The sequence below is a fragment of the Thamnophis elegans genome, chromosome 12 (genome assembly GCF_009769535.1).
Source record: "Thamnophis elegans isolate rThaEle1 chromosome 12, rThaEle1.pri, whole genome shotgun sequence".
In the NCBI taxonomy this organism is placed as follows: Eukaryota; Metazoa; Chordata; class Lepidosauria; order Squamata; family Colubridae; genus Thamnophis; species Thamnophis elegans.
The window spans coordinates 60,612,019-60,626,299 of NC_045552.1; the positions used below are offsets into that span (position 1 = coordinate 60,612,019).

Sequence of the window (14,281 nt, forward strand, 5' to 3'; positions counted from 1 at the left end):
AATAAATAAGCTAAAAAGAAGTTTCTAGGGGGAAAAAAAATCTTAAATTACAGCCGTGGGACTGCAGGGGGCTGCAAATAGCCATAATTGCACTCCAGTCCGAGTATCCAAAATGTAATCGTGACCGGGAGGGGGGAGGGAGTAATGTCATAAGTTCAGGACCAGGTCGTAAGTAGCTTTTGGGGGATCCATCATAACTCCAAACCGTCACTAAGACGTAAATTGAGGATTACTTGTATCAAAGCTCGGGAAGCGACTGGAGCATTTAAGAAGAAAACAAGAAATACAAAAAGTTGGGAGATCCAGAAAAACAAGACTTGTGAAAATAAACCAACAGCATCTACTTACCTTCTATTTAAAAGCTATTTATTGACATATTTTAAAAAATCCCAACCATAACAGACAAGAAAAATAAAAAGACATTGTTTTTCTGATCGCTTATGCAGAGAAAAGGAGATTTCACTCAAGAGTTGGGAAGTTAGGGCAAGTGGTCCTAATTGGGTGTTGTGGCCCACCAGTGGCCAGCGGAACTGACAACAAATTCGGACAATTAGGAGGTTGGGGAGGAACCTGGGCCAGTCCTGGAGTCTGGAGAAGGCTCTGAGGAGGGCTCTGAGTCGGAGGCAGAGAGGGGGCCAGAGCCATCTGATAGTTATCAGCTGCCTTCGGAGTCAGACATCAGTGAGGCAGAAGAACAGCTGGAGCCTGTTCCCAGTGCGCGCATGCGCAGAGTTGCCAGGCGAAGGGAACAGCTAAAAAACAGGGAAGGCCAGAGGTGGATGATGAATGGCCCGTCTTAGAGGAAACAAAAGGGGAGTGGAGTTTGCAGGAGACAATTAGTTTGGTTAATTGGTTCGTGACTCTGAGACTCCTTGCCAAGCTTTGCAGATCTCGGCCTTGCAGCTCTCCAAACCAGAGAAGGTCTGTGACTGTAAATCCTCCCTTGAAAGACTGGATGTGAATGAGCAGAACTCACAGTCAATTAATAAAAGGGCCGGGAGTTTGCTTCGTGCTCTTGGGAGGCCTTGGTCAGAACACTGGGTAGGATTGAAACAGGTTTAATTCCAAGAGGGATGAGTTAATTCCAGGACCGATCTCTCGATCTGGTAGCTTCAAAAAAATCCACTAGAATAAGAGAGATTGATGTGGGCAGAGAACAGACGTAAGTATCTTCACCATATTTGTCAGGATTTGGCAACCTGAAGACAGGTGAACTTCAAGGCAGCCAACTCTGGGAGTTGAAGCCCACCCATTTTCAAGGGGTCAAGTCTGAGAACACTTGGCCTAAAACTTCTACGTCCCAATAGGCTATAAGGAGGACAGAAGTTCCAGCAGACGTTACTCTACCTTGGGCAAACACGGATCGGCAGAAGGAATCAAACACAAGAGACAAACCTAGTTCATCTCAGCAGAAGTCTTGGTCTTCAAGAAGTTGGCTAGGCTCATCCACCTGGATTGTGGCCCCCAGTGGACAGCAAGCAGGGAAACGACCTCGAATGGTTGGGCCAAGCCTGTTGTGGCTCACCAGTGGCCAGCAGAGCTGGCAGCAAATTCAGACAGGAGCTTGGGGAGGAACCTGGGCCAGTCCTGGAGTCCGGGGAAGGCTCTGATGAGGGCTCTGTGTCGGAGGCAGAGAGGGGGCCAGAGCCCTATGCCAGCTATCAGCTGCCTTCAGAGTCGGGCAGACGAACAACTGGAGCAGAGTTGCCAGACGAAGGGAACAGCTAAAGGACAGGGGTTGACTTGGGAGTAAGGCCAGACAATGAATGGCCCCTCCCAGAGGAAATAAGAGAGGAGCGAAAGGGGAGTGGAGTTTGCAGGAGACAATTAGTTCACTTAATTGGTTCGTGGCTCTCTGAGACTCCTTGCCAAGTTTTGCAGATATTGGCCTGGCAGCTCTCCAAGCCAGAGAAGGTCTTTCAAGGTCCTCCCTTGAAAGACTTTGCTGGCTGTGAAGGAGCAGAATTCACAGTCAATTAATAAAAGCGGGTTTTGTCAGGACCAGGAGTTTGCTGCATGCTCTTGGGAAGCCTAGATCAGGACAAAGCCCCACATTTGGCTGAAACTCCTTCTTTTAGGAATTCAAAGTGAAAACGTGGTCTTGTTTCCTTGTGGACCAACTCTTCCATTTCTCAAGACGTCTACACACATGTTTGCCCTCAGCTTTCAGCTACTAATACTGCTACTGGCAGCCGATTGTGAGAAGATTTGTGTGGGTTTTTTCCCCCATTGGCTATTGAACAGCTTGAGGCATTTCGCTCCATGCTTTAGCCTTCTTCTTAGCCAGAGACAGCCACGGAGGTTCGGTGGAGCTGCAGGAGGCCCCGGGCAGGATTGGTGGCAATCTGGTGTCCTTTTCCACCAGAAGACTTTCCTGCGGGAGGATTCTGGCACATCCTTCTGAAAAACAATGTGAGACATCAAGGAACATCTGAAGGCTACGGAGACCTAAGAAGAATCACATCGTTTTGGTTGTCCCCAAGATGCTTTTTTTCCCAAAAGTTAATTTGCCTTTTTGAAAATTTCTTCGAAAACATTTTACTTCCTCTCGTTTCCTCCTTTTCTTCCTTCCCTTTTTCCTTTTTTCTTCCTTTCTTTTCTAGCTTCCTTTCTTATCTCTCTTTTCCTTCCATCCATCTCTCTGCCTTCTTTCTTTTTTTGTCTTTCTTCATTCCCTTCCTTATCTTTCTCTCTGTCTTCCTTCCATTTTTGTCTTCCTTTCTTCCTTCCTTTCTTCCTTCCTTCCTTATCTCTTTCTCTGCCTTCCTTCCCAGTTTCTTTGGGGAGCAGCATCCAAAAAATAAAATCCCCAGCATCCCCAAATCAAAAAAGAAAGAAAGAAAATGTTTTCCTTCTCATCCAAGAAGCTTCTCAAGTTCAAGTTCTTCAGGTTCAGTTCTTCAGAAGCTTCTTGGATGAGAAGTGAAACATTTTGAAAGGAAAAAAACACACAAGAAAGTCAAATTGCCCAAAGCAATTTGATTGAGACATGAGGATTTTGGTTTTCCTTAAAGAATACAGAATAACAGAGTTGAAAGGGGCCTTGGAGGTCTTCTAATCCAACTCCTGGCTCAAGCAGGAGGTCCTATTCCATTCATTCTAGTATACTCTTCCAAAGGAAGAAGTGAAAACAGCTTAGCTAACTGGGCAAAGGGGTTTTGTGGTGTTCCCACCTTATATTACTAGATCTGGGATCTCCAACTTGGCAACTCCAAGACCCTTCCACATACTAGGTAGCTGAGAAATTCTGGGAGCTGAAGCTTAAGACATCTTAAAGTTGCCAGTTGAGAAGCATTAATCTAGATATACATTCAGTTAATGGATTACACATTAACAGAGTTGGCACCTTGTAGATCATCTAGTCCAACCCCCCACCCTACCCAAGGAGGAGACCCTACACCATTTCTTCTTGAAAGCTTCCAGTGATGAAGCTTCCACAACTTCCGAAGGCAACTTCTGTTCCATGGGTTGATTGTTCTCACTTTCAGAAACTTCCTCCTTATTTCTAGGTAGAATATATACTTGTTCATTCGCCATCCATTATTTCTAGTCTGGCCTTCAGGTGCCTTGGAAAATAGTTTAACTCCTCCTCTCTGTGGCAACCCCTCGGAACACTGCTATCATGTCTCCCCTAGTCCTTCTTTTCATTAAACTAGTCATACCCAGTTGCTGCATCCGTGTTTCAGCCTCCAGTCCCCTCATCCTCTTTGTTGCTCTTCTCTGCACCCTTTCTAGAGTCTCCGCATTTTTTATATAGTGTGGTACCAAAACTGGATGCAGGATTCTAGGGGTGGCCTTAGAGCATTTAGGCTCTTCCTAAGAAATTATGTTTTGTGGAAATTGACGTGACGCCGAAAGCATTGCAATATTTGTGGTACGATCTCTTCGGCCAGAGATAGGACTTAAAGGAATCCTGTTTGCTATTCCTATTCTTAGCATCGCAGTGAGTGAAGACAGCTGTGCTAATGTCTTGGAAGGGGTCAAGATGGGCCTCTTTATCTGGTCTAGGACAGCTGTTCTGGAAAAAAATAAAAATAAAGGAACAGGAAGAGGAAGTGGGATTGAGCATGCAATACAATCATTTCATTGACCTTCCGAATTCTGAATTAGATCAACAAGCAAAAAGACAAGATCAAAGCTGACTTCTAACAAAATGAAATTAAGTGGTGAAAAAAAGTAAGGTTCGACAGTGAGGCAAAATGCACAGGAACAGCATAGGGGGTACCTTCCCCTCACCATCCATAAATCTCTCCATGGTAGTGGATCTGAGTACTTGAGAGACCACCTCCTGCCGATTACCTCCCTTCGACCGATTAGATCGCACAGATTAGGCCTCCTCCAAGTTCCATCCGCCAGTCAGTGCCGACTGGCGACTACGCGGAGGAGAGCCTTCTCAGTAGCAGCTCCGACCCTTTGGAACGATCTCCCCGTGGAGATTCGCACCCTCACCACCCTCCAGACCTTCCGCACAGCCCTTAGGATCTGGCTATCCCGTCAGGCCTGGGGATAAGATTCTAATTTGCCCCACCTGAATGTTGAATGAAAGTTGTGTTTTATTGTTTTATTTTTATTTATGCACTGTCTTGTGTTTTTGTTTTGCACCCCCCTTCCCATGTATTGTAAGCCGCCCTGAGTCCCCTCAGGGAAAAGGGCGGCCTATAAATCATAATAAACTAAACTAAACTAAACCTTGCTCAATAGTGGTAACTGAGAGAGTTCTCTTGGAGTCCTAGTGGACAAACACTTAAATAGGAGCCAGCCGTGTGCAGCAGCTGCCAAAAAAGCCAACACAGTTCTAGGCTGCATCAACAGAGGGAGAGAATCAAGATCACGTGAAGTGTTGATACCACTTTATAAGGCCTTGGTAAGGACACACTTGGAATACGGCATCCAGTTTTGGCCGCCACGATTTTAAAAAAAGATGTGGAGACTTTGGAAAAAGTTCAGAGAAGAGCAACAAAGATGATTAGGGGACTGGAGGCTAAAACATATAAAGAATGGTGGCTGGAACTGGGTATGTTAGTTTAATGAAAAGACGGACCAGGGGAGACATGATAGGAGTCTTCCAATATCTCAGGGGTTGCCACAAAGAAGAGGGAGTCAAGCTATTCCCCAAAGCACCTGAGGGTAGAGCAAGAAGCAACCGGTGGAAACTAATCAAGGATAGAAGCAACCTAGAACTATGGAGAAACATCCTGACAATTAGAATATCAGCGGAACAGCTTGCCTGGAGTTGTGATGCTCTGTCAACTGGATGCTTTTAAGAAGAGACTGGATTTGTCTCAAATGCTGTAGGGTTTTCTGCCTGAGCAGGGGGTTGGACTAGATGACCTCCAAGGCCCCTTCCAATAACTCTTATTCTGTTATTCCGTTATTACCTTTGGCAGCCAACTGCGCTGACTTCAACAGTACTTTACTCTCCAGTAGACACACATTTTGGTAAGGGCCAGTTTTCTTGGGCAAACTATTGCTAGGAATGGTTACTTGCTGTAAAATAAAAAAGAAAAATTCAATCTATTTTTTTTTAAAGAAATTAAAAATTACATTTAAATTTTAAAAGATTTTTCGGGAGGGTATGGGAGAGTTTTCTGAAGGCTCACGTTGACGGGATAAATCCACCCTATATGGGAGGTAGCTTGCAATATAGGTAGTCCTCGACCTACGACCACAATTGACCCGACATTTCCATAGCTGAGTGAGACAATTGTTAAGTGAGTTTTGTCCCATTTTGCAATATTTCTTGCCTCAGTGGTTCAGCGAATCACCGCAGCTGTTGAGTTAGTGACATGGTTTTTAACACGGTTAGTAACATTTAAAAGTGAAGCTGGTTTCACCATTGACTCTGCTTGTCAGAGAGTCTCAAAAGGGGGTCGCTGCAACCGTCATAAATACGAGTCAGTTGCCAAGTGTCTGAATTTGATCACGTGACCATGGAGACGCTGCAACCGTCATAAATACGAGTCCATTGACACGCGTCCAAATTTTGATTAAGTGACAGTGGGGATGATGCAATGGTCATAAGTGTGAAAAAAGGGTCATAAGTTGCTTTTTTCAGTCCCACGGTAATTTCAAACAATCGGTAAATGAATTATTTGAAGTGTAGGGACTCCATTATTCCCCTGGCATTCCACGCACCGACAGACTTGCACTGTGTTATTCTGATATCTGTGTGTTTTTACCTTTTCCAGGTGAGATGCACTTACAAACTTCGCATCCTCTCTTCCCCTTTTGGCTGTGCCTTCCTCCCTCTTTTTCTGTCCCTTGGCTGCTGCCACCACATCCTGGAATCCTTGCTGCTTCTGTTTTGCCACGGAGACCCAAGTTGGCTGAACGGAGACGCTTCCAGAAACCACTGCAGGGGTTTGTTCTACAAGAGAAAGGGATGGAAACACAGCTCCACGTTTCAGGATTTGTCTTCTCAGCTGGGACCTACCGTGTTTCCCCCAAAATAAGACCCTGTCTTTTTTTTAACCACCAAAAAAGGTACCAGGTCTTATTTTCAGGGGGGGATGTCATCCATAGACTCAGCACACTTGCAGTGCGGCAGCTGTTCTGACCGAGGTTTCCCGAGAGCATGAAGCAAACTCCTGGTCCCGACAAAAAACCCTTTTAGTAATTGACGGTGAATTCTGCCCATTCACCTCCAGCAAAATCTTTTGAGGAAGGATTTGCAGTCACAGACCTTCTCTGGCTTGGAGAGCTGCCAGGCCGATATCTGCAGAACTTGGCAAGGAGTCTCGGAGAGTCATGAAACAATTAAGCGAATTAATGGTCTCCTGCAAACTCCACTCCCCTTTCGCTCCCCTTTTATTTCCTCTGGGAGGGGCCATTCATTGTCCACCTGTGGCCTTCCTCCCTCTGTTCTTTAGCTGTTCCCTTCGTCTGGCAACTCTGTGCATGGGCACACTGGGAACAGGCTCCAGTTCTTCTGCCTCCCTGATGTCTGAAGGCAGCCGATAACTGGCATACGGCCCTGGCCCCCTCTCTGCCTCCGACACAGAGCCCTCCTCAGAGCCTTCCCCAGACTCCAGGACTGGGCCCTGTTCCGTCCCAACCTCCTCCCTGTCCGAATCTGCTGCCAGCTCCATTGGCAACTGGTGGGCCACAACAGCAGCCCCAGCCTCCTTTTCTTTGTCAGGCCTCTAGGAACTTCTTCTGTGGCTGGCAAGGCTTTCCTGAAGGCCTCTGCAGCCAATAAAAGAGCTCTGTTACCACCTGCAGAGGCCTCCAGGAAAGCTGCAATAGAAATGGGCCAGGAAAGCAGGTGTTGGGCTGTGCGAGGCCCGGCTGTAACTGTCTGAAGGTAAGTAGTAGGGCAGCTCCACCACCGCCAACCATCCCAACCCTAGCTTAATTTAGAGCCGTGGACTCTGGAGTAGGCGGAGTCTTAATGGGGGCTTATTTTGGGGGTGGGGCTTATATTGGGTGCACGTGTTAAAATCAAGCTAGGACTCATGCCCTACTCTAAGCCCGCCTCTTCACCTTCTAGTAAGAATCTACCTGTGGCAGGTGGAGCAGGCTCTCCTGCTAGGTACAAGAAAGGCAAGGAGTGTAAGTCAAAATACCCTCCGGTATTTTCTTGACTTTGAAAGAAACACCACAGGAACTTCTTCTCCGAAGCACCAGAAGGAGGACGAGAAGCAATGGAGAGAAATTCACCAAGGAGAGAAGCAACCTAAAACTAAGGAGAAATTTCCTGACAGTGGGAACGTGGAATGGCGTTTCCTTCAGAAGTTGTGGGTGCTCCATCACTGGAGGCTTTTCAGAACAGACAGGGCAGCCATTGGTCCAACATGGTATAGGGTTGAACCCCCTGGACTAGAAGACCTCCAAGGTCAACTCTGTTGTTCTACTACCCTGTTTCCTTGAAAATAAGACCTCCCCAGACAATAAGCCCAATCGGGTTTTTGAGCGCATGTGCTAAAATAAGCCCTCCCCCCCAAAATAAGCCCTCCCCCAAAATATTGCAACACAGCAGCAGCCATGACCACGCTCATAGCCGCCTGCACCTCAAAAATAATATCTCCCCCAAAATAAGGCCAAGTGCTTAATTTGGGGGTCAAAAGAAAATAAGATCTTGTCTTATTTTGGGGAAAACACAGTAAAATTGTGAAGAAGTTGATTTTCAGCATGGCAAGCAACCTGATATAGGAGAAGGGAAGGGAAAGTCAGAGAGCGGAGTCAAGAGAGGAAGTAGCCTGGAGTCATTATGTTCCCACAAGTGATCCAAGTTCAACTCCTCTTGACTTCTGTTGACCCTTCACTAGCATCAGCTTACTGCTGACTAGATTCCTGTGTATAGGCATGAGCAATAAATCACCTTAACTCAAAATGAAGGTGTGGTGCCGATTCTTCATGTCTTAAGGCCTTCTGCCACATGGAGACCTCGGGGTATGCTCTACTACAACACCCACCAATTTACCACTGTACAGCAACTACATTGTAACCAGAGAAGATTTCCCTTCACCCAATGAAAAAGGGAGGGAAGAAAAAACACAACCCGATTTGTACAATTCTACAGCGGTTATAATGAAAGTTGCATAGCTTAGCAATGACCTCAATGGCATCGGTTGCTTAGTTCTACCTTGTTGGCCAATGTCCTCCTGGCTCAAAAAGAGAAATACCTGAAAGTTTGCTTGCTTGTGACTTGGGGCCTCCTTCTCCACCTTTGGTCTTCTGCAGCTTGGTGTCTTCTTCTCCAGCTTTGGTCTTCTGCAGATTTTTCTCTTGGATGCCGGAGTTTGCAACCAAACCCTTAATACCCATGGTAAGATGTTGAAGGTTGGTTCCAGAATTTGCTGCCTTGGTTTCGGTTTTTACAGAGGATGGTGAAGGAACTGCCAATGGCATCAGCTTGGGGGGGTCCCAGTGATGTTCTGTTTGATACTTTAGCAAAGAAGAAGTTCTCCTTAGTTTCACTCCAAATGGACTTTCACAGTTTTGGACTTCCTCACTGGAAGAATTCAAGGGGACCCCCGTGTTTCTATTAGCCCCATCAGGTCTTTCCGGAGTGTTTAAAATTGGTGAGCCTGCATCTAGTAGAGAAGTTCCTTCAAACAATTCTGGTTTTACGGGAGACGTTGGAGAATTTCGAGGGTAGGAATTGTTGACAGAGCTTGAATCTCCTGAGAGTGACCTCTGCCAGGCGGGAGCGATGGTGAATCTCACGGGCTTCACAGCAGAAGGCTTTGTCTGGGTCTTGATCATCTCCGTAGCTTTGCTTTCTTCCTCGGTGACGACGTTTGCCAGCTGAACTCCAGGAGTGCTGACAGGAGGGTGAGTTTTGGAAGCCACCTCAGTAGATCCCACAGTGGCTAATCTTCCAGAAGAAAGACTACCCAACTCTTGAATGGTGCTGTCCGCAGGTTTCTTACCTGCTGCATTTAGAAGCACAGGTCTATCAGAATCAACCTCCGATGTGGACAATGTGCTCTGCAAAGAATCCGTCGGCTTCCCATGGCCTTGAGAAGGCTGAAATTCAACATCTGAAGGCCCTCTTCCATTTTCATCTATGGCGTGTCTGTTCTTGTCCATTAAGTCCTTTGGGGCATCTGAGGAAACCTTCAGAGCAGATGAAGAAAGCTGTGGAACACCCAACACGGGACCTGCCTCCAGAGAAGAAGAACCGTCTACAAGGACAGCTCTAGCACATGCTCTGTGTCGGTTCCTGGCAGGTTTAGAAACACTTGCTCGGGCATCTGTTCGTTGTGTGCAAACTATCTGGTTGTCTTCTGCTCCAAGTTCTTTCCCTACCTTACTCTTTGGCAAAGCAGAGGGTGATGTACTATGGAGTCCAATGGCTTTTGTCTTCAAGTGGAGAGATTCGGAGATCTCTGTGACATCTGGACCACTCTGTGCTTTTTGAGCAACTGTGGGAGGACACGTTCCTTTCTTTTCCTCCTTGTCCATATTCTCTCCTTCTCCATCTTTGGTGAGAGGGGATGGAACATTTGGAGAGGGCTTGGTGGAATTCAACTGGAGCTGAGTCTCCAGCAAATTCTCGGCCTCTGATATCAAGATGGATGTTCCATCTCCATGTAGGTCAGTGCTGCAAGAAGAAGGCAAAGCTTTAGAGGTTCTGGTCCCAGGTGATGCATGGTCAGTCCCATCTTCGTTGACATTCACCACACGGTGGCCCAACAAGCCTAGATAAGAAAAATGAAGAGAAGAGAAAGTAAGGGTTTCCAAAAATTACAAAGCTGCATCTCATTTATCTTGACCATATCATGCAGGGGAATTCACTTGGAAAAATAATTAATTAGCAGTAGAGGGAAACCAGGCTGCCACAACGGCTGGAGGCTCTCAAAGCTGATACCAGCCAGAGCATGGAACGACTCAAAGAAGCAGATCAGAAGATGTGGAGAGACCAGAGATCCATGGAAGCTCCAATAGTTGGACACAACTGAATGGATAACATCAGCAGCATCGTCACTTCATAAACATCATAATCTCCATCACCATCACCTTCATCATCTTCATCACCATCATCACCACCATCATCATCTTCAATATTATTCATCAACACCATCACCACCACCATCACAATCATCATCTTCATCACCACCACCATCACCATCATCTTCATCATCAACATCAACATCACTACCATAATCTCCTTGGGGGGAGGGTTGGAGTAGATCACCTATAACGTCCCTTCCAACTCTGTTAACCTATATCTGTACCTCCCTCAACACCATCATCATCTTCATCATCATCATCAAGAACATCAACATCATCATGTCGTCGTCATCATCATCATCATCATCATCATCATCATCAACCTCCTTGGTTTCCAGCCTTCAAATCTCAATACAAGAAAGCTCTCCATTGTCTCCAGAAATATGTACCACCTACTGGTTGTAGGAGATGACCAAGCACGAGGATGGGGTCAAATGCATCATTACTCTGGAGTCCCTACGGCCCCAAAAGAGGCCTAAGTCCAGTCCCTTCCCCCTACCCTTGAAGTCCATTGACTCTTATCTGGGGCCAATTCTCATTGAACTCAATCTGGCTCCTGATTTTTTGCACTGACACCGTTGGCCTTACCTTCCCAAGATTTCCTCTGACCAGCGAGGACTTTGGAGAGATTTCTTTCATCTTCAACAGGCTCCAGAGGTTGTTGCTGCTCCAACATCTGCTCCACCTGATGTGACAGAGATGACCTGTTTAGCAATTGGTACAACTTAACCTACCATAATTCCAGCCTCAGTTACGTTCATAAGTTAGAGACAGGCTGTACACAGAGTTGACTTGCAGAGAGACAGACAGCAAACAAATTTAATAAATGAATAAATTAAATAAAATACAGCCCAAAATGTCTGTTGCTAAGCAAGACAATTGTTAAGTGAACTTTGCCCCATTCTGTGACCTTTCTTGCCACAGTTATTAAGTGAATCACAGCTGTTGTTCAGTTAGTGACACGGTTATTAAGGGAATCTGACTTCCCCATTGACTTTGCTTATGAGAAGGTCACAAGAGGGGACGTGACCCGGGATACGGCGACCTTCATGAATCTTGAATCATTTGCCAAAGGTCTGGATTGATCACGGACCATGGGGAGGGCTACAGCAGCCGTAAGTGTAAAAAGTGGTCATAAGTCACTTTTTTTGATGCCACTGTAACTTTGAACTGTTGCAAGTTGAAGTAACTATCTATCTACCCTCTCTGGTTTACAATTTTTTATTACCTTATAATGTAAAATATGAAAATGCAAAGCAGATAGGAGGAAACCAAGGGAGGGGTAAGGGGAAGAGAGAAGCGTACAAAAGAAGGCGGGAATGGGGGGGGAGGCATAGACTTCCGTCTCCCTTTGTTGCAGTAGAATAAGCAATAACATCCACCTCAACTTTTTACTTTTCCATAATAGCGTGAACTAGCCATTTCTAGAACAACAGAGCTATCTAATCAGTAAAACCCAAAATCAGTTTCATTTTTCCCCACCCCAAGCAGAAAGTCCTGAAGTGGTTTCCAAGGAGAAACAAAAATAATTGTGGTTTTTTTTTCTTTGATCAAATCAGACAATTTAGCTATCTGTGCTAACTCCATCAACTTTTGCAGCCATTCGTCCAGGGCAGGAATTGAAGCGTCCTTCTGTTCTGGGGCATCACTAACTAAGTCTCTAACTAGAGGTGGGTTTTACATACTTTTACCACTGATTTGCAGCACACCAAAACTGCGAGTGTGCGCGGGACTTGCACGCATGCACGTGGCTTAGAAAATGTGACTAAATAGGACTGCATAGTGCTGGAGAGGGTAGCGGGTCTGCCACTACCGGTTTGCCTGAATACCACCACTGTCTCTAACTCTCACTCTCTCTCTCTCCCCAAAGGACCTTGTCCTAACAGCTACTCACAAGAGAATGGTGACTCTTCTTTGTGAACCCTTTCTGCTTCCTTGGGTTCATTGCAATCCTGTGCCTGGCCGCCGCGGTGTCCAGGCAGGCCAAGGGAGAAGCCGGGGTGTTGAAATCAACCGGAATCCCGTGGCTGAGGGGCAAGACGGAACTCCCCGGAGGAAATGAGTCACGAAGAGACCCCGAAGTGACCTATAGAAGAAGACATGACAATGTGCTTCAGCTTCTCTCTGTTGTCACCAGCAGATCTGGCAGCAGATTCAGACAGTGAGGAGGCTGGAGAGGAACCTGGGCCAGTCCTGGAGTCTGGGGAAGGCTCTGAGGAGGGCTCTGTGTCGGAGGCAGAGATGGGGCCAGGGCCATATGTCAGTTATCAGCTGCCTTCGGAGTCAGACATCAGTGGGGCAGACGAACAGCTGGAGCATGCCAGAGCTGCCAGGAGAAGGGAACACTAAAGACAGGTGCCGACTTTGGAGTAAAGCCACAGGTGGACCGTGAATGGCTCCTCTCAGAGGGAATAAAGAGGAGAGAAAAGGGAGGGGAGTTTGCAGGAGACAATTAGTTCCTTAAACAGGGTGAAGATCTGTGCCTGACTTCTTGCCAAGTATTGTCTGCTACAGAGTGGCATTTGGAAGATATCAGCCTGGCAACTCTCTAAGCCTGATGAAGGTCTGTAGTTGTGAAATCTCATGAAAGACTGTTGGCTGGAACTTTTGCTGGATACCTGACTGGTATTTACGCAATTGTCTTCGCCATCTGTCTCGTCTGAACTCACAGAGCTGCAGAGCTGGATAGGGCCGGAAGGCTGCAGATAGAAGAGAGAGGAAGAAAATTAAGTCAATAAGAAACGTAGGATTTTTGGGAACCTATCAAATGGTGAAGGCTCAGTGGCTAAGACGCTGAGCTTGTCCATCAGAAAAGTCAGCAGTTTGAATTCTTAGCGCACTGTAACAGAGTGAGCTCCCGTTACTTGTCCCAGCTTCTGCTCACCTAGCAATTCGAAAGCACATAAAAATTGCAAGTAGAAAAATAGGAACCACCTTTGATGGGAAGGGAACAGTGTTCCGTGCGCCTTCGGCATTTAGTTGTGCTGGCCACATGACTACGGAGACGTCTTTGGACACCGCTGGCTCTTTGGCTTTGAAACAGAGATGAGCACCGTTCCCCTAGAGCCGGGAACAGGTAGCACATATGTACCTCATCAAAATGATATATATATATCCCACTGCCTCTTAAGTGGTCAACACAACTAAAGACACTGCATAGGATCTACACTTTGTAAAAAAAAAGATTATTTCAGAAGGTTGTGAGAAAAGGAAGGTTAGGAAATACCATCAGAGGGTCTGTGGCATAATCCTGGAAAAAAGAGGTATTCACAAGGTGCTTGACTCTTTGGCTGTCCTTCTCACAAGCCATAACTTGTTGATGTTGTTGAAGTTGTGAATGCTCCAATACTGGAAGGTTTTAGGAAGAGACTGGGCAAATTAGGAGGGCTATTCCCTGTGACCTCTCAGCTAAGAAATTTCACCAGGTCCATACCTGAGTTATAGACGATGTCAGAACATCGTGGATGGTGGAGATGTCTAGAAGGCTTCTGGGCAAACCATCATCAGAGAGATTCTCCTGCAAGGATGCATCCCCAACCATGTCACACAACGCTTCAAAAGGAAATTTGTCGTCCTGCAGTAAATCTTGGTTTCCCGTGCTTCCACTGAACCTAAAAGTTGAAATAAATCTATTTAAGCTTTTTCAAAGGTTGCCACCGCTCGAAAGAAGAAAGCAAATGTTAAGACTCTCTTTTTTTGCTGCAGTCTTTAAGTGATTCACACAGTTGTTAAGTGAATCTGGCTTGCCCCGTGCGTGTCGGAAGTTAGCTGGTCGCAAAAGTCACACCTGGGGATTGTGTGACTTAAGAACTCTGCATCCATC

General features: G+C 46.2%; 1 protein-coding gene across 2 annotated transcripts; it reads right to left on the minus strand.

Moving 5' to 3' along the window:
• Positions 1-1,966: 1,966 nt before the first annotated feature.
• On the minus strand, positions 1,967-14,063 carry LOC116515262 (acrosomal protein KIAA1210-like). 2 transcript variants are annotated; one of them, XM_032227193.1, is made up of 8 exons: positions 13,892-14,063; positions 13,077-13,157; positions 12,353-12,544; positions 11,047-11,143; positions 8,625-10,145; positions 6,180-6,367; positions 5,379-5,487; positions 1,967-2,397 (listed from the first exon to the last, which is right to left on the minus strand). In XM_032227193.1, exons 1-8 carry the CDS (start codon positions 13,997-13,999, stop codon positions 2,234-2,236), a joined length of 2,460 nt encoding a protein of 819 aa, XP_032083084.1. In that variant the 5' UTR covers positions 14,000-14,063; the 3' UTR covers positions 1,967-2,233. The 2 variants fall into 2 exon arrangements, with proteins under 2 accessions (XP_032083084.1, XP_032083083.1); XM_032227192.1 differs by having other exon boundaries at positions 1,967-2,400.
• Positions 14,064-14,281: the final 218 nt, after the last annotated feature.